The 18,667-nt window shown below is 39.6% G+C and overlaps 1 protein-coding gene across 5 annotated transcripts in view; it reads right to left on the bottom strand.

Annotated features, from left to right (window-relative positions):
• The window catches only part of PDE4D (phosphodiesterase 4D), a 1,107,352-nt gene that overhangs the window by 953,861 nt on the left and 134,824 nt on the right, over window positions 1-18,667 (bottom strand). For all 5 annotated transcript variants that reach the window (XM_054031502.1, XM_054031504.1, XM_054031511.1 and 2 more), the window contains one exon: window positions 10,189-10,301. In XM_054031502.1, the coding sequence (XP_053887477.1) occupies window positions 10,189-10,230 (42 nt within the window). In that variant the 5' untranslated portion in view covers window positions 10,231-10,301. The remainder of the gene's footprint in view (window positions 1-10,188; window positions 10,302-18,667) is intronic.

The following is an 18,667-nucleotide window of genomic DNA, read 5'->3' as shown; positions in this document are numbered from 1 at the left end:
ACAATTTGGATGTGAGAATCAAAAGAGAGTTCCAGTTGAAGATGATGCCCATATTACAGACTTGAGTGATAGGCAGGATGGTGGTAATGTTCACAATGATTGAAAAAGGAGATGGGGGGGGGGGGGAGATTAAGAGCTCTGTTTTAGCATGTTGATCTTGAGTTGATCGCTAGATAAGATGACCATATTTCCCAAAGAGAAGACATGATACCCCCCAGCTGCTCACCTGAGCCGCGCCCCCCATGTTGTTGCCCATCGCTAGCATATACAATGTTGATACACACATTTTAACAGGACAATGATGTTCAGTTAATTATGAGTTTTCAGGTGATACCTCAAGGCATACTTTATACAAAACATATCATAACCATATAAAAGTGGTAAACATGGGGTACAGGCTGTCTTATGGAGTAGAGGATATCGCATCCTCACTGAACACCACCCCAGCACACTAGCACTCTTCCCTTACAGATACTACAGGGCACTTTGGGAACAGAACACGAGCACTGTAGAACAAAGTCTAATGCCTTCTCTTTGCTGAGGCAGGACTTGGGTTTAGGGGTAGAAAACAAGAGCAGCCTACACTCAAATACTGAGCCATATTCACACAACTCACCCTAGACTTGCTAACTGTTACCACCCCTTCAACCTTGACCTGAGGATTCCTTCTGAGATACTGTATTGCCCTCACTTACCTCTTACTATGCCCTGGAGATCACAGTCATATATGCCACCAGATTGCTGACAATCTCCATGGCAAAACAACACTCTTGCACACCTCTATCGAAACAGACTACAAAATTCAGTCTGAATGAGGTATATTTGATTCTCAAGGTACACATGCACCTCTCCCCATATCATAGTCATAGCTCTGCCAAGCTGCTCCAACTAATCCCTCCGCCATTCAATACAGCTACATCTAACACAGCTGGAGTGCAGGTAGGTGAACACCGCAATTCAAATCTGTGGAACATAGCACAAACAATGGCACATTCTTTTGATCCTTCCTAATATCTAATTATAGATTCATGGATTTTAAAGCCAGAAAGGATCATTATATCATGTTGTCTGACCACCTATATCATACAGGCAATAGAATTTCAATCAGTTATGCCTGTATTGAGCCTAACAACTTGTGTTTGACTAAGGTGCATCTTCTAGAAAGGCAGTCAGTCTTAATTTGAAGACATCAAGAGATGGACAATCCATCACTTCCCTTGGTAATCTGTTAATGTTTGCACCATCTTCACTTGACCATTCCTATTGGTATTAACAGCTGCAGGGGGCACAGTTAAGGCTGTGTTGCAGAGAGGCATGTATTTTATAATCTGTGTATTTCCTGGTTTCCAAGGTTTACATTTGCATTGCTAGAATTCTTCATTTACAACAGTGTATTCCAAAATACTGCCTAACTCAAGCACAACTTCATAGTTTTCAGAGATTTAAGTTTAGCTACTCTCTACATTATGTAATGGCACAAGACATTACTGGGCTACCTTGAATTTGTGTTAACAATTTCTTTGGGCATTTAATATGGTTTTTAGCCAGTGCAGACACCTGATCTGCACGTCTGTCAGCTCCACATTAAAAGCTAATTGTAGAGAATATTTACTTGTCATATGAAAGTTTTGGAACAGCTTGTGTCTAGTCCTGCATTGTAGCATAGAGGGTGGAACGGAGGCATCAAGATACAAACAGCCATATTCTATTTTCATCCCATTGTGCAAAGTGGTCAGGCACAAACTCTGTCTGTACACTCCCAGCATCCAAGAACCATCAGGCTGCAACACTGGAGAGCAATGCTAGAAACCCCACAGGGGACAGCTGCAGATGGGGCAGAGCCAGGGCTCTATCACAGACACCAGAGTTTAGGTTGCCTCACCACCTTTCTATGTGCTTAGCTTCACTACATAATTCAGTCACAATGATTTGTGATAATGCTAACCCTCATCCCCACTGACTAGTCACTATCACAATAGCTAATTCAGTTACCTAAAATAGAATTTGAACATGATTACATTTTCGAGTGAAGAGGTTGCCTATCAGAGTAGGGACTAAAGCCACAATTGAGCATTTAAGTCACAATATCCCATTGTTATGAATGAAATAAGTCCACTTGTAACAAGATCCTCCAGTGGCCACTCTATTAGCAGGTATTGAAACTCTGCAGGGAGCTGCCACTTAATTATTGCTGACTCAGAGGAGTAAGTGTGGCCCATTAGACTACATCCTGAATCAAGGAGACTGGTAGCAGCTATCTACCGAAGGTGACAAACGTATATATTGCAATAGTGCTGAGGATCTGATCAGGCTCAGAGGCCATTGATCTAGCCATTGCACAATCTATAAAACATATCCCTTGCCCTGAAGAGATTGCCCTAGATGGAGCTATTATATGGTGGGGGCATAACTAGTTGGAAAACCGTTTCCAAAGAATAGTTATCAGTGATTCACAGTCAAGCTGGAAGGGAATATTGAGTGGTGTCCTGAATGGATCGATTCTGGGTCTGGTTCTGTTCAATATCTTCATCAATGATTTAGATAATGGCATAGTGAGTACACTTATAAATTTGTGGACAATACCAAACTGGGAGGGGTTTGGAGGATAGGACAATAAGAACAAATGCAAAGTACTCCACTTAGGAAGGAACAATCAGTTGCACACATGCAAAATGGGAAATGACTGCCTAGGAAGGAATACTGCAGAAAGGGATCTGGGGATCAGAGTGGATTACAAGCTAAATACAAGTCAAGAGTGTAACACTTTTTTTTTCCAACAGAGAGAGAGAGCAAGCGAGAGAGAACACGTGTGCAAACAGCATTCTGGGGTATATTAGCAGGAATGTTGTAAGCAAGTCAAGAGAAGTAATTTGTCCGCTCTACTCCATGATGATTAGGAGTCAACTGGAGTATTGTCTAGTTCTGGGTGCCACAGTTTGGGAAAGATGTGGACAAATTGGGAAAAGTCCAGGGAAGAGCAACAAAAATGATTAAAGGTCTAGAAAACAAGATCTATGAGGGAAGATTGAAAAAAAATGGATTTATTTAGTCTGGAGAAGACAAAGGGGGGAGGGAATGATAACAGTTTTCAAGTACATAAAAGGTTGTTACAAGTAGGAGGGAGAAAAAATGTTCTCTCTAACCTCTGGGCTTAAATTGCAGCAAGGGCAGTTTAGGTTGGACATTAGGAAAATCTTCCTAACTGTCAAGGTAATTGAGTACTGGAATAAATTGCCTAAGGAGGTTGTGGAATCTCTGTCTTTGGAGATTTTTAAGAGCATGTTAGACAAATGCCTGTCAGGTATGGTTTAGATACTACTTAGTCCCTGCTTTGAATTCAGGGGACTGGACTAGAAGATCTCTCAATGTTCCTGTCATAAACAGACAGTTAAGGGTTAATACCTCTTTTACCTGAAAGGGTTAAGAAGTTCACCTAGCCTAGCTGACACCTGACCAGAGGAACCAATGGGGGGACAAGATGTTTCAAAAGGAAGGAGGGACGTTCCCTTTGTCTCAGTCAGTTTTAGTTTTGGCCGAAGTAGAAAAAAAAAAAAATCAAATCAGCCTTTTATCAAAGTAGTAAGTATTAGAAAAGAAATAAATAGGTTTATGTTTATTTTCTTTTGTAACTTGTCTTGTGCAATTAGAGGAATAATCAAATTGGGATTTCTTTTGTGTATCTAAGGTTTTGCGCATGGGAACATCCTCTGGGTTTTAAATCTGTTGTCTGTAAGAGTAGCTTGTATGCTAATCTCTCAGAGGTTTTTCTTTCACCTTTCTTTCTTTAATTAAAAGTCTTATTTTTAAGAACCTGATTAATTTTCTCCTTAGTTAAGATCCAAGGGAGTTGAATCTGGACTCACCAAAAATTGGTGGGGGAGAAAATGGGGGGGGGGGGAATGAGTAATTCCTCCTTGTTTTAAGATCCAAGGGTTTGGATCGGTGTTCACAAGAAAATTGGTGGAGGAATCTCTCAAGGCTACCCAGGGAAGGGTTATAGTACTTGGGAGGGAAAGATTTTGGGAGGAGAGACAGAGTTTCCCAAATGACTCAAATATTTGGGTGGTGGCAGCAAAACCGAGGCTGATTTCTTGATTTTTTTTTTTTTTCACTTCGGCCAAAACTGAAACTGACTGAGACAAAGGGAACTTCTCTCCTTCCTTTTGAAACATCTTGTCCCCCCATTGGTTCCTCTGGCCAGGTGTCAGCTAGGCTAGGTGATCTTTTTAACCCTTTACAGGTAAAAGAGGCATTAACCCTTAACTGTCTGTTTATAACAGCCCCTTCCAGTCCTACGCTTCTATGGTTCTAGGATTCTATTATTACAATTTAAAATGACAAGTGACATATGATGGTGGGGGAGAGGGATGCAAGCAAGTTTAATAATGTCATTTACTCCCCGCACCCAACTACTGCAAATAAAGCACATGCCATATGCTCCTCACTGTAGTCAATGGTGTCAGCCAGTTTCTTACGGGTGCCAAATGAAAGGTTGGTCTCAAGGAAGGATTTAAACTTTAAATCCTTTAAATTTTAAAGGAAGAGAGATCGGGAGCACAGGCATCATATGGATTACTTCAGGGAGGGTGTCTCATATGTAAGGAAAAGCATGGAAGAATGTGTGAAGAGGCTGGCTGACTAATGGATTGACAAGGCTAGTAGGTTGTTGCAGTAATTGACAAGAGAGGAAAAGTAGGAAGGGACAGTGATGAGAAAGGTCATGGAAGTGAAGGCCACCAGCTTAAACTTGATGCAATGAAACAGGGGAGTTAGGGCAAGCTTCTCTTGGGGGATGATATAATCAAAACAATGGGCTAGGAGACTGTGGAATTTGGATGGTTTAGAGAGGAATGATACTTGTGTCAAAGCAGCTAGAGCAAGGTTACAATAATAAAGATGGGAGATGATGGTGACGGTTTTGGCTATCTAGACAGAAAGAAAAAGGATAACTGTTAGACTGGTGGGGATGACAATATGATCTAGTGGTCAGGAGACTGTGTTTCTATTCCTAGCTCTGCCACTGACCTATTGGGCAAGGCTAAGCAGTCGCCTGAATAAAGAACCTATTCTTTGTAACAGGTGCACTTTGCATCCTAAATTAATCTCAGGTTACACCTTAGTGAGAGCAATTGCCATAGTTTGGGGAAGGTGGAAGACAGATTGGAGGGGATCCAAGACAGAGTTGGAGGAAAGAAACTTGAATTAGATCTCAACCACTTCCTCAAAAAAGCCTTTTGCTATATTTTTTTCCCTGCAGAGAGGAACTTCACTGTAGAAGGAATTGCAATGTATACACGGCAATGCAATGAAAGCACTTAAATTCCACTGTTCCTGTCTGTTGACAGAGACTTTAAATATCAATTTACCATGAATACAATCCTGCCATCATTATTCAGGCAATATTCCTACTGAGGTCATAGGCTGCCAGCCCCTGGCTGCCTCTGTGGAAGAGTCAGAGGACATGCAAAAGGAGTTAAAGTTGCTTCAGGGAAAACACACTTTTTTTCCCAGCCATTTCCTGTGCATCAGCTGTTCTGGGTATGAGTGCATGCTGCTTAAAATGTGTCTGCTGCCCCTCATTCACAGAAACTGACAAAAGGGGGGAAGGTGGCTTCACAGATGAAGGGGCACCTCAGTGTCCCCTGCAGTTAGTCACAGTGAGGCACTGCTTTTTCCCTGTCAATTTGATTCTCTCCAAACTGCACAGTGTGTTTGGGGTTAGGTGTTGGGGAAAGGGACAGCATACGGGCCACAAGCAATACAATCTGTTCTTGTTAATACAGGATGTTTTAGTCCTTACAATTAAGGAAGTTAGCTAATGAATTTACCAAATCACTGGCAATTATTTCTCAAGAATGAGAATGAGGGAGGAATCAGATTTTGAAATAATCCAAAACTAGAGCTGGTCAAACTATTCATTATGAATCTCTATTGAAAATATGTAGGTGAATCATTCATGTCTGCTAATGTATCAGTTTTTATAAGTAAGTATTTACTTATGGCTAGATTGTAAATTTACATAGCTACATTGTCCTGGGAGTATCCCAGGGATTGAATTGTGACTCGGTCAAAATTCCTCTTCTGTTTCCTCTCTTGTTCTAGGGGAACAGTATATTACCTTACCCCTTTTCATGGAGCAGCTTATCACTCTGGCTGTTAAGCAGAGGAAACAAAGCCAGGGGTCTTCCCTCTCTCTGACCACTCTCACAGAGGGGAGCATCAGGTTAGCTGTCCTTATCACTGCAAGATAAAAATCTGAGTAGAATTGAGCAGGAGAGTAAAGGAGGTTTTTACTTCTTTCCTTACTTGTTACTCCCCTGCATAGCCTATTAAGGACTATGACAATCTAGCCCTAAATAATTTGGATAAACAATTTCCACTTATTTGCACTGTTGTTGTAGATGTGTGGGTCCCAGGGTATTACAGAGACAGGGTGGGTGAGTAATCTTTTATTGGACCAACTTCTGCTGATGAAAGAGACAAGCTTATGAGCTACACAGAGCTCTCCCACAGGTCTGGATGACTCTGAATACCTTTTCCAATCCTGAAGAGGAGCTCTGTGTAGCTCACAAGCTTGTCTCTTTCATCAACAGAAGTTGGTCCAATAAAAGATATTACCTCACCCACCTTCTCTTTCTAATTTGGAGTGAGTCAGTTGTTTGCAAACTGTTCTGTCTTCCTTGGTATTTTTTTTTATCGCTTCTGCTTTGTGTTTGTGCATTTGCTTTTGAATACGTTTTGGTGTATTTTTTCCCCCTGAATTTTCAAGCTTTTCCTGTGTTGGTTGGCGAATAATCTGTGTCTGCTCCATTTATGCTCTGCATTTGGATGTGAATTTGTTCTCTAGCTTTGCACATGTCTATAACTCTTAGTAGAGTGTGCGTGGGCTCGCTGAGGATTGTCATTCAAGTCCTGCATCTTTTGTCCCCACTACTAATCTATCACCAATAAGTTCATCTTTAAGATTTGATGCATGAGTCAGCCATTTTGTGAAGTTTGGCAAAATTCTGATCTATTGTTTTGCCAGAATCTTGATACGCTGTAGAAAAGATTCCTTTTATATGACTTTTTATGGGTTGAAAATGCTTTTGGAGCACTTCTAGGACTTTACACGCGACCTGCTGCTGACATATCTAGATGTTATTGGAGCATGCGGCAGCATTTGCCCATTACAGCTATTAGTGAGTTTTCTCTGCACAGCTGCTATCGGGGGGGAGAGGATCAGACTCAACTGCAGGAAGCTCCATAATTACTACCAGCTCTGAAGTCTCTGTGCCCATGCAGGGGAAAGGAAGCCCTGTCCCTCCCCAGCCCCACCGGGACTAGCAGCTAGAAGCCCCCCCAGTGGGGGCTCTCCCAGCAGCACAGGGGAGATCAGACCCACCTCCACCTCTGGGAATTTCCCCCAGATGCAGGAAGTTCTACGGCTGCTCGCTTCAGAGCCCACCTCTGAAGGCAGTGCAGAAGTGAGGGTGTCAATTCCGCAACCCCCCTATATCAGCACCATAACTTGAGTAATTTTAAGCTGCTTTGGACAGATCACTCAAATATTGTATGAGAAGAGTGACTGAAAAGGTGATCAATGTCTTTTTTACCTCTAATTTGTATGATTCTACAGACTGAGAGATGCGAGGCAAGCCAGGCAAAGTAGTAAAACAAATAAGCTTTAAAGCATCTTTAGGCTAGGTTCACAACCAGGTTTTGATGTTTAACTGTCTCAACATTTGGTAGAAAAGCAAAACCAAAAACATTCCAGACACACATTAGCAGGATTCTCTTCTTTATGGGCTAATATATGTGCAATGACATTCTGAAGCCAATGAAACAAGATAAGGACTACAGATGAAGCTGAAATCCTAGAATCACAAAAACCTACCTCTGATAAAAAGATAATGACCTAAAAGGATAAATGCCATTTTCTCCTCTCACTGAGGTGATAATCCTCCTCTTAAATCTCATTTAATTAATTGGAGGCACTTTTTGTTATGCATTTGCAGCTCCTTATTACACAATAAAATATTTGGTCTGAGAGTGACATTTGGAAGCCTGTGGGTAACCCTGATAACTCCAGTTCAATCAAACTGACAAGAGTAGAAGTTGCGGAAAGTCTGCCGTCAGCATCAGTGGATAGACAAAACCTTTGGCTGTACCCAACAAATATAATGAAATGCTTTCCCAGAGCTATTCTTGTTAAAACAGAACATTTTATTAAAAAAAAAAATTCTTTTCCACTAGCAATATGCAAGGGAAACAAAAACAGCAAGCTACATTTTTGCTTAAAATAATCTCTCAAAGGTCCCAGCTTCTGTTGATTCTTTTCATTCATTACTTAAATAGTGTTTCATGTGCCCACTTAGAAGAAAATTAATAGCTGCAAGATGGCAGGATTTAGATACTGTTCACATGGCAGGATGTACTAGGATTTTACATTAATAGGAAGAATAGCGGAGACCATTCTGTGGGGCAAAAGTTTTGTGAATGTTTCAATACAATAGAAATGTTCACAAAGCTTTTAAAATTTCACTTTCCCAAAATTTAAATGACATGTTTTTGTACCAAAGTAGGATCATAGTTTGAATGAAAGCTGACACATTTTTGCTCTAAAACAATTCTACTTACATGAGAAACAGAAATTCTTCAGGTCTTTGACCAAAATTTGGTCAAATCTCATTAAACTAATATTAGAGAACCTCAATTTGTAATGTTGTAGTGGTTCTTTCACATAGCCTTAGAATTTCCGCATGTCCTCATTCAATCAAATAGTGGTAACAGCCTGTTTTGTTGACTTCCCACACAAGCTACATTAAACTGGTTATGAAATGAATGGACACGGCACACTAACCAGAAGGATTACCAAACTCCTGCCTCTTTCCTCTATGAATATATTCATTTGGGTTTATTCCCTTAAAATTTAAATGGCAACATTATAGAAAGAGAGAAAATTGTTTATCTGAGTGGGGACAAGTAATTAAAAATTAAGAGTGAACATCTAGGGAAATGTGTCTGCCTTCATTGCTCTGACGATATGACTTCTGGTGTGCAGAAAGCTTTCCCTTCCACATCTCCATTTACTAGGTGGTCCCTTAATACACTTGGCTGATTAAAGAAAAGGGCACATTCTGAAGCCCAACATACAAGCACTATATTAGAAAGTCAGCTATCCTCCAACCCTGACAGGCAAAATCACTGATGCAGAGGTCTCTAAATACTGCATGTTACCATTCAAGTATCAGAGGGGTAGCCGTGTTAGTCTGAATCTGTAAAAAGCAACAGAGGGTCCTGTGGCACCTTTAAGACTAACAGAAGTATTGGGAGCACAAGCTTTCGTGGGTAAGAACCTCACTTCTTCAGATGCAAGAGTAACTGATTTCTCAAGTTACTTATTGTCACTTGCATCTGAAGAAGTGAGGTTCTTACCCACGAAAGCTTATGCTCCCAATACTTCTGTTAGTCTTAAAGGTGCCATACGACCCTCTGTTGCATGTAACCATTGTGCTTTTACGGTCTTTAAAAACGACATGGGTGCAGAAGATATTCTATATTTCATTAGTAGTCTTGAATATTATGAGACAGATATAGGAGGGATAAAGCCAAAAATAAACAAAAAAAAATAAAAGGTGAGAAAGTAAAACCATGTCTCATCATCCAAACACATATGTACAATATTGGCATATTATCACTGTTCACTTAGAAGTATTTACTGTACAATGCTGTAAAAAGCATTATCAACTCCTATGCTGCCTAAAGTGCTGGGCATATCCTAAATATTTGCAGATCAAGTCTAATCTGAACATCTGCCTTTTCACAAAGTTATGCATATACTGAAGAGATCACTTTACTTGCAAGTTCACACTATTTTTCCTCCCTTTTTGACCTGTATACCTCCTGGGAACATACCAGCTGACTGTTTCACTCAGGAAACTTCCCATACTTTTGAATATTAATGCATATAATTCTTTCTGGAAAAAGTTCTTATTCAAAAGAACTCTTAGTTCTGTACAATTTAGATAGCACTAAGTAAGATAATTGGAGAAGGTTAACAGAGGTCTTATCACAGGTGCTTTAACAATGGTAAAGTTACTTTGTTCCATAGGCTACCAAAAAAATACACAAGATGATGGCAAAACATTAGGAATGAGAACACATATGAAAACAAATAGAAAGGTGAAAATAAAGACTCCTACTTACACTTTTACTCCTGACATGTAGGGTACTGGTGTTCTTGTTCATGATGAGATTACTAAATCTGAAGAGTTCTATGGGTTTCAAAACTCCTGCCCATTCAATTGCCAGCTGATATACTGAAAGGAAATGAAAGGAACTATTAATTTATTCAGTTAATATTGAAGTCTATGCTTTATTTTATAGTACCTACTACTGTGAAGCACATGGCACAATAAAAGAAAACTGCATCTATATCTGTATAGGCTAACAAAGTGGTTCTTTCAAGATGCAGCAAACCACAACCACCTGTCTATAAAGAAACATGTACATCCTTTAAACATGTACATCTTGTATATTTTGCAGGCATGGCAAGAGAAAAGTTTACAGCAGATTTCTCAAGTTACTTATGGATTATTTGTTTAAACATCATAGAGATTGTTTGGTATCCTTAGTCAATATCTTTCAGAACAGCCTGAGTTTGGGAGAAATCTGCTACGTAATTTGCTAGTCAGACCAGCAGACACACTAAATTTAGAGGGAAAAAGTTGTGGGTTCAATTTTAAAAATTCTGGTGCCCAAAGATGCTTAAATTAGTACTTGTGTACTTTCATGTAGGCATCTAAATTTGAAAAATTTGTCTTTTTATTACTGTTATTTTATTAATAAGCACACACTCTCTAGCAAGTAATAATGAAGTGCCATCTAGTGCTTCAATAAGCAGTATCTGCACTTTATCAGCCTCTAGACAAGTGCTCCATGTGCAGCAGTTGTAAAAGAGGATTAGCACAATTAAAGGGAAATATGTATGTCCCAAAATGAGGTACGTGAAAGCTTTATAATCTCACTCTGACTGTTTTCAGTGCACTAATACTCACATTTACAGTGGAAAGATTCTATCCTTTGTCCATGCAGGTGGACAAATAATTTTCATGGGGAGGGGGGAAGGGGGCAGAAGTCAAGAAATGCATGCACAGATCTGGGTTCACACAAGGGATAGCCAAGTTGAGGCCCTACTAAAAATCACCCCCAAGCCATTTTTGAGGACTTCCTGAACATTGATCAGCAGAAATAACTAACACTGGCACTATGCATTTATGCATTCATATAAGCTTCACGCACAGAGATGTTTGTAGTTCTAAACCCATGCATGCTTGTCTTAAGAAAATTATAATTTGCACATAATTATGAATGTTGGTGTATCAACAAAAGCCTAAGTCTCTGCAAATATCAAGTATGTGCCTAGACATGTTTTGTGAAAAAGTTAATTTTTGGTGACAGTTACTTTATAGCTTGTATCATCATCAAATGCCTCATCCATAGAAAAGTTTATTTCTTAACATTATGTTTTCTATTCAGTATAGCTACGGAGGCTGGGGGGGGAAGCTTCATTACATAATCAATTCCAATTGTATTTTCTTAGTACACGGGTAGGAAATATATTTAAACAGTTAGGTAGGTGAATGATATATGTAGACTATATTCCCACTGACAGAAAAGAACAACTAAAAGTATTCAAAAGATTAAGTTGCTGTTTTTCAGTTCTGAATCAGCATGCCAGCTTTTATATTGTAGCTAAACTTTTAAATGGGGATCCATTATTTGCAGCCTAACACAGATGCATGCTCAAACATGCAAATATCCCGAAGTCTATGTACCTAATCCACATGTAGAATGGATATTTTAATGTGTGGTCTGATAGTTAGTCAAACAGTTTTTGTTGCTGAATGGCCATTATTTAGCATTCTATAGAATATGTAAAGGAAGTTCTTCCACCTTATTTCCAGGGAACTGAAATTTTCATCTTCGAAATAATATCACTATGTGACACAGCCCAGACCAGACCCCCAGCTATTGGTATCTGAGCAATCCTCCACCATGTAGCATGTTACTCATTTTGCAGCAGGGATTTGGAGCAATCAAATTTTTGAATTGCTCCGCTCCGGCTCCACGCAAAAACCTACTGGTCCGCGCTTCAGCTCTAGGCTCAGCTCCAAAGCCCTCTTTTGCAGTCATTGCATGCATGACAGAGAGTAAAGATGTGAGCCACAATGCCATGGTATGGCGTGCAGTTGGAAAAACATATAGTGTCTGGCCTCACACCAGTCTGGCCAAAGACAATGCAGGGATTTGTTTTAACAAAGGTACCTGGACTTACTTTGTTGCTACAGAAAAGAACTCAGTAGTCACAGTAGTTACTGGCAGAGAGGCTAGCAAAGGTCTGGTTAAGTCTTATTCTGAGTCCTGCTATACCTCCTTTGAGCTATGTAAAACAATATAAAGCATACAAGGGTCTCTGTTCGGAGTAAGGCTCTCAGTGGCACCTCCTCAGTACGTCTGATGCACTAATGACCACCCTGCCTGACTGGCTGAGGAAGCCAGCAGGGCACTTCTTAAACCTAGCAGCAGCAGCTCACTGGCTGTTCAGTGCACATGCACATGGACTCTCTGCCTCCCTGTGTCTGTCTCTCCAAGCCCTGCTCCTCCACTGCTCCAGCCCAGATCCTGCCCTGCACCCGGCCATGTTCTCATCCTATTCTAGCCTACCTCAGAATGCTGCTCCTGCCTTCCCTTACTCCTGGTAATCCAATTCCAACCCTCAGCTCTCATTCCTGATTCCAACTCTGCCTCAACCCTTGGCTCTGGCATTCAGACGCCGACCACTAGGCCTGACTGCCTATGACCTGGTCCACTGACAGTTTCCATTCAAGAGATCATGGACAAGAGGTCACACATCTGTTCAAAAGGAAGGACAAAGTCCCCTTAGAGTATGCAAGGGGGACCTGGCTCAAAGACTGCCATATACATTAAGAGCAAATACAGGGATAACACTACTGTCGCTTGAAGAGGAAGTTGTCAACACTATAATTTAAATTATAGCAGTCACTTTCCTCTTAATTGAATGCATCTTTTCTGAGGGCATCTTGGGATGGAAGAGAGGCTTAAGTACATAATGTTACAACAACCTCAATATATTAGTATTTTAGATATTCACATTACCTTTATTAACTCAGTTTACAAAAGCCAGGATTTTGCCAAAACTATCACCTTGCTAATTGTCATTAAGTCCATAAAGACGCTGGAGTGAAAAAAAATCTGCCCCCCAATTCTAGCTTTGCACAGCACTAACACAGGGAATATCATATTTGTAACCTTTAATTGCCATTGCCAAATATGCAGTCCCCATTGCCAACATTTATGGTTTTAAATAAAATAAACTTGCTGATAAATTCTGTGAGCGTCTCTCCACCCCTAAGCAAAAATTTTCTTGAAGAAAAAGTAAACAAAACAGTTTAACTTCAAACCTTGTATTTAAAATCCTGTTTGCAGAACACATGGGGACAGGGAGAATGAGGAGGGGACAAGAGGGGAGAAAGAATGGACAATTTAGAACTAAAAACTCGATTCATTACTAAGACAAAAGCCTCTGGCTTAAGTAAACGATTTGTCTGAGTAATGGTTGAGTGAAAACAGTAAGGACTTTAGGAGTTGGCCATCACCATGCTACCCCTTACTTCAAAATGTAATCAAAACATTTAACAAAGAAATAGCAAAAGACAAGAGCTATCTATGTTACACACTTTACAGGGATGAGTCTGAATTCTCCTGTTTCTTAAGATCTCAGCAAATCACCTATTTACTTAGGGAAGGAGTCTTAATAACCATTACTGAGAATGATTTTTCCATTAGAAAATATTACATCATGACAGAGCAAAGAAAAGAAAACAGGTGATTTTTTTTGTTTTTTTACCTGAAGGTTTGTTGGCGATTCTTACTTGACTGTTTCAAACCGTTTCCAATTGCACTGTTTATCCAATCAGTCAACATATGTCATCACACTCATTATTATTTAGCCTTTAAACAATGAAAATGCAAATATATATATAATGCAAATGCTTCTACTGAGCTGGTGTGTCTATTACAAGGTTCTTCTGTTTGCTGAGCAGCTTCTGGGGCGTGATGAAATTAAACTATTTTGCTTTTCGTATTCTATTTCTAACTCTATATTTTAGCCTCTACTTCAAGATGTTTCTATGCAGCTGGGAGGTCAGTGACTGATAAAACAGCAGATGCAGACAGAAAGCAGAAAACTCATTCATGATAGGAAAAAAGCAGTGCTTAGAGATGAGAACACTAAAGGGCTATTGGGGGGGAAAGGGGAGAGGTACTTAAAGGGGGGAAATGGAAAGACACTAAAAACATGGCTGAGCTGACTGAACTTTACCAGAGGCTTTTAAAAATAAAGAAATAAATAAAAGTAGCCCCTGTAGAGTGTGGAATTGATAGATCGGTGATAGATAAAAATGTATAGAGAGGGATACGTCTGTACACAACATAGGAAAAAATGTTTATAAAAAGACTAAAGCTGAGCAGAATAATTCTCATCATGCAATTTGATTAATTTAGCCTCTTTCTACTTGAGGTATATGTATGAGCAATTCCCTTAAATTCTATTTGTTATTCAAAATCTTTCAACAACATTTGTGAAGGTTGGGGAGGAAGATCTCTTAATTTTCTTTGAGAACCAAGGTGTGGTTGGTGAACAAATTTCTGAGTATTTCTTATTTGTATATCGGTAAGGCCCAGTTGCCCTATTGTACACAGCACCTGTGTGAATACAATAGCAAAGACAATGCCTGCCCTGAAGAGTTTGCAAAATGTTACACCTACAGAAGGTGAAAATTGCCTTATTCTGCAAGTAGTCCCACTAAGGGCAACAGGATTACCTGGAGAGTAAGGTACTACTGAGCATAAGTAATGATGGTTGCCCTCTTACCTTAGGCCTTCTACCCCAATAGAGGAGCACATACATTGAGAGACCCAAGACTTACAAAATTAGATTTTAGAACACTCGTTTCTCCCTCCATTTTTAGTTCCACCACAACGTGCCCTTTTCCAGCCCTAACAATCAAACCAAGGCAGAGAATATCAAATGGGGGAGAAGGGGTATCAGGTGTGTGAAGCCAAGAGAACTGAGTTATGATTGATACTATCTGATTAGTGCCAAAAGCAAATCTCAACCAATTGTAGCTTGGTCCTCTAGAGATGCTACACTGCTGAAAGAGCTACTCTTTAGTTGTGGGAAAGCCACAATCCTTGAACCACCTCATCTATGTGCCTGTTGTTCTTTGAACTAAACAAGGTAAATACACAAAACAGTACTTTAAACAAATAAATTGGGTCTATGACTGATTTCTATGGTGTCCAAAATATTCACAGCTGAGGTTATAATTTTTGTGGATCAATCCAAATAAACAAAATCCACTGAAAAATGTAAACACATGCATAATTCCATGAAAAACAAGAATAAATTCCTTGAACTCAGCCACTCAAGTTAGATCCCAGGACCATTAACTGCCAAATCCTGAAATAGTTTTCCAGTTGCTGAGTGAAAATTCCATGGTTCTGGAACTAATTTGCAACAAACATCAGACAGTCCATAAAGATTTTTCAGATAGAGTATCCAGTATTTCCAGATGGACACTGGTTGCTGAGTTATTTGCTAGGATCACCCTGCAAGTTTTCTGAAAAACTTAATGTTAGTAGGAATACAATATTTCCATCAGTTCTGTAGTGCATTGAAATAGACTGAAATGCAGCTGCACAGTTGTCTGCTCAATTGTCTGCTGTATTTTGCCAATGGCCCCATATTCTCACTTTTAAAAAAATAATTTGACATAAGTGACATCTCTTTCAGAAACCGAACAGGAATTAGTCAGGCCAACAAGGTGATCAGCATTCCCATATATGATGGTTGGAGTTGTTCACATCAGGTACCAGAACTATTGCACTTGGTTAAAATGTAAGATGATTTCAGTATCCAGAGATGCAAATCTAATTCTTAGAAACTTGTAAATACTAATTATATATTGTTTTACTTACACACCTGCATGCAATGTGTTTGGGGGTGGGCAGATGGTAGCAACATTAGTGTTACCAAGCCAAAACCTGAAAATAGCTGTTATTGGATCTGAGCCCTATTTATCCAATTACCCATCATAGTTTGGGTCCAGTTCTGGCCACCCTCTATTTTAAACAATGATAAGCAAAAATGTACATTTATTCTTTAGAAAGTTCTTGGTCGGTTTGTTTTGCAAAACTAAAACCAGGAGTGGTTGGGGCCCAAGTCCCTTATATCCAACTCCCCATCACCAATCAACATCGTCAGCGTTTGGGTGAGATTGAGAGTTCAGAGTGGTGGTTGTGCCCCCTTTCTACTTTTGACCAGTTCAGGTCAATGAGCTGGACAAAAACCCTTCCAATTAATTTTGAAAAGGTACAAAGTGAACACACACAGCATCTTAAGGCATTAGTGATCTGTTAAGTTATTGTGCATCTATCACCTATCATTAGAGACCAGACAGGATTTTGAAAAGGTGTTTCCAGATGTTAATCTCAAAGACAGGCAAAGTACTGTCCCTCTGCAGTAAATGATAAAGGGAGACAAATATGATTCACTTTCTCACCATGGCAGACATGAGTCATTCAGTGACCAAAACCAGTTTGACAGGCTTCAATGTTAGCTTTTTTTAATCTCAGCTGGAGATGCTGTTTAGAGACATTTGACTTTTCAAGCCTATCGGGACAGCATACAGAAAAAAGAAAAAACAAACAAAAGAGCGAAGGAGCTGCAATAAGTCTATTAGCCTACACTGATAAAATATAAAAAGAGCAATAATCTCAGTCATCTGCAATTGAGTTGTGACGGGGAGGATGGTTCCAAAACACAAATGCAGTCAGGTCTATATTTTCATATTCTACTCATCCCTTCTTTGTTCACCCCCACAGTGGGGTTTCTAGGACTGAATTGCACAAATTAGTATGAATGAGTAGCAAAAAATAAGTCACTATGGACAGACTGTAAACTGAAAATTGAGAAGATCTACCCATAAAACAAGTCGAAAGAGAGACACATGAATAAATACTTGGACACACAGGGCCAAATTCATTCTTGGTGTAACTCCATTGTCCCTTTACCTCCTTTTATGGAAAAGGACTGACTGATCAAGGAATTTATAACTTGCTGTGGTATTCTCTCTTCTACTACAGTATGCAGCATATTATTGTTAAAAATAAACTATAAACATTTTCTTTGCACCTCTATATTTTCTCAGTGAAAACAGATTACAACTTAAGAAAGAGAGAAATGCAAGTAGGGATCAGCAACAAATTACTACTTACTATTGTAGGCAAAACCTAATAACAGGAAGCTTAGACTGACACTTGAATGGGCTCAGCACAAAACTCAGGCTTATCAATCTGTATACTCCAATAGCTTCGTAGGGCCTAACTCCATTGACTCAGATAGTAACAGGGGTCTCGAGCCAAAGTGTTCTAATATTAAACACACAAGCAAACATATGAAAATAATGGCAAGGTACAAAGGTTTAATTGGCAATAATTTGGGAATTTCTCATCACTTGCAAGTGGCAAAGCCAAGAGTGACTAACAGCACGCTGCCTGTACCGAACAAATGTTAATAAATCTTTATGGGACACCAAATGATCATGGATTTTGTCTATCATAGAATCATAGGACTAGAAGGGACCTAGAGAGGTCTTCTAATCCAGTCCCCTGCACTCATGGCAGGACTAAGTATTATTGAGACCATCCCTGATGGGTGTTTGTCTAACCTGCTCTTAAAAATCTCCAATGACAGAGATTCCAAAACATCCCTAGGCAATTTATTCCAGTGCTTAACCACCCTGACAGTTAGGAAATTTTTCCTAATGTCCAACCTTAACTATGCTTGCTGCAATTTAAGCCTATTGCTTCTTTTCCTATCCTCAGAGGTTAAAAAAAATGATTTTTCTCACTTCTCCTTGTAACAACCTTTTATGTACTTGAAAACGGTTATGCCCCACCTTCAGCCTTCTCTTCTCCAGACTCAACAAACCCAATTTTTTCCATCTTCCCTCGCAGGTCATGTTTTCTAAACCTTTAATCATTTTTGTTACTCTTCTCAGGACTTTCTCCTATGTGTCCACATTTCCTGAAATGTGGCACCCAGAACTGGATACAATACTCCTAAGGCCTAATCAGCATGGAGTAGAGTGAAAAAATTACTTCTTGTTCTTGCTTACAACACTCTTGCTAATACATCCCAGAATGATGTTTTCTTTCTTTTTGCAACAATAGAATTACACTGTAGACTCATATTTAGCTTGTGATCCACTATGACCCCTCAGATCTCTTTCCGCAGTACTCCTTCCCTAGGCAGTCACTTCCCATTTTATGTGTGCGCAACTGATTATTTCTTCCTAAGCGGAATACTTTGCATTTGTCCTTATTGAATTTTCTCCAATTTACTTCAGACCATTTCTCCAGTTTGTCCAGATCATGTTGAATTTTAATCCTATCCTCAAAGCACTTGAAACTCCTCCCAGCTTGATATCTCTTTATAAGTGTACTCTCTATGTCATTATACATATCATGGATGAAGATATTGAACAGCACCAGACCCAGAACTGATCCCTGTAGGATCCCGCTTGATATGCCCTTCCAG

This window comes from Malaclemys terrapin, chromosome 6, assembly GCF_027887155.1.
Source record: "Malaclemys terrapin pileata isolate rMalTer1 chromosome 6, rMalTer1.hap1, whole genome shotgun sequence".
Lineage (NCBI taxonomy): Eukaryota > Metazoa > Chordata > Testudines > Emydidae > Malaclemys > Malaclemys terrapin.
This window is presented reverse-complemented; position numbering and strand designations above follow the sequence as displayed.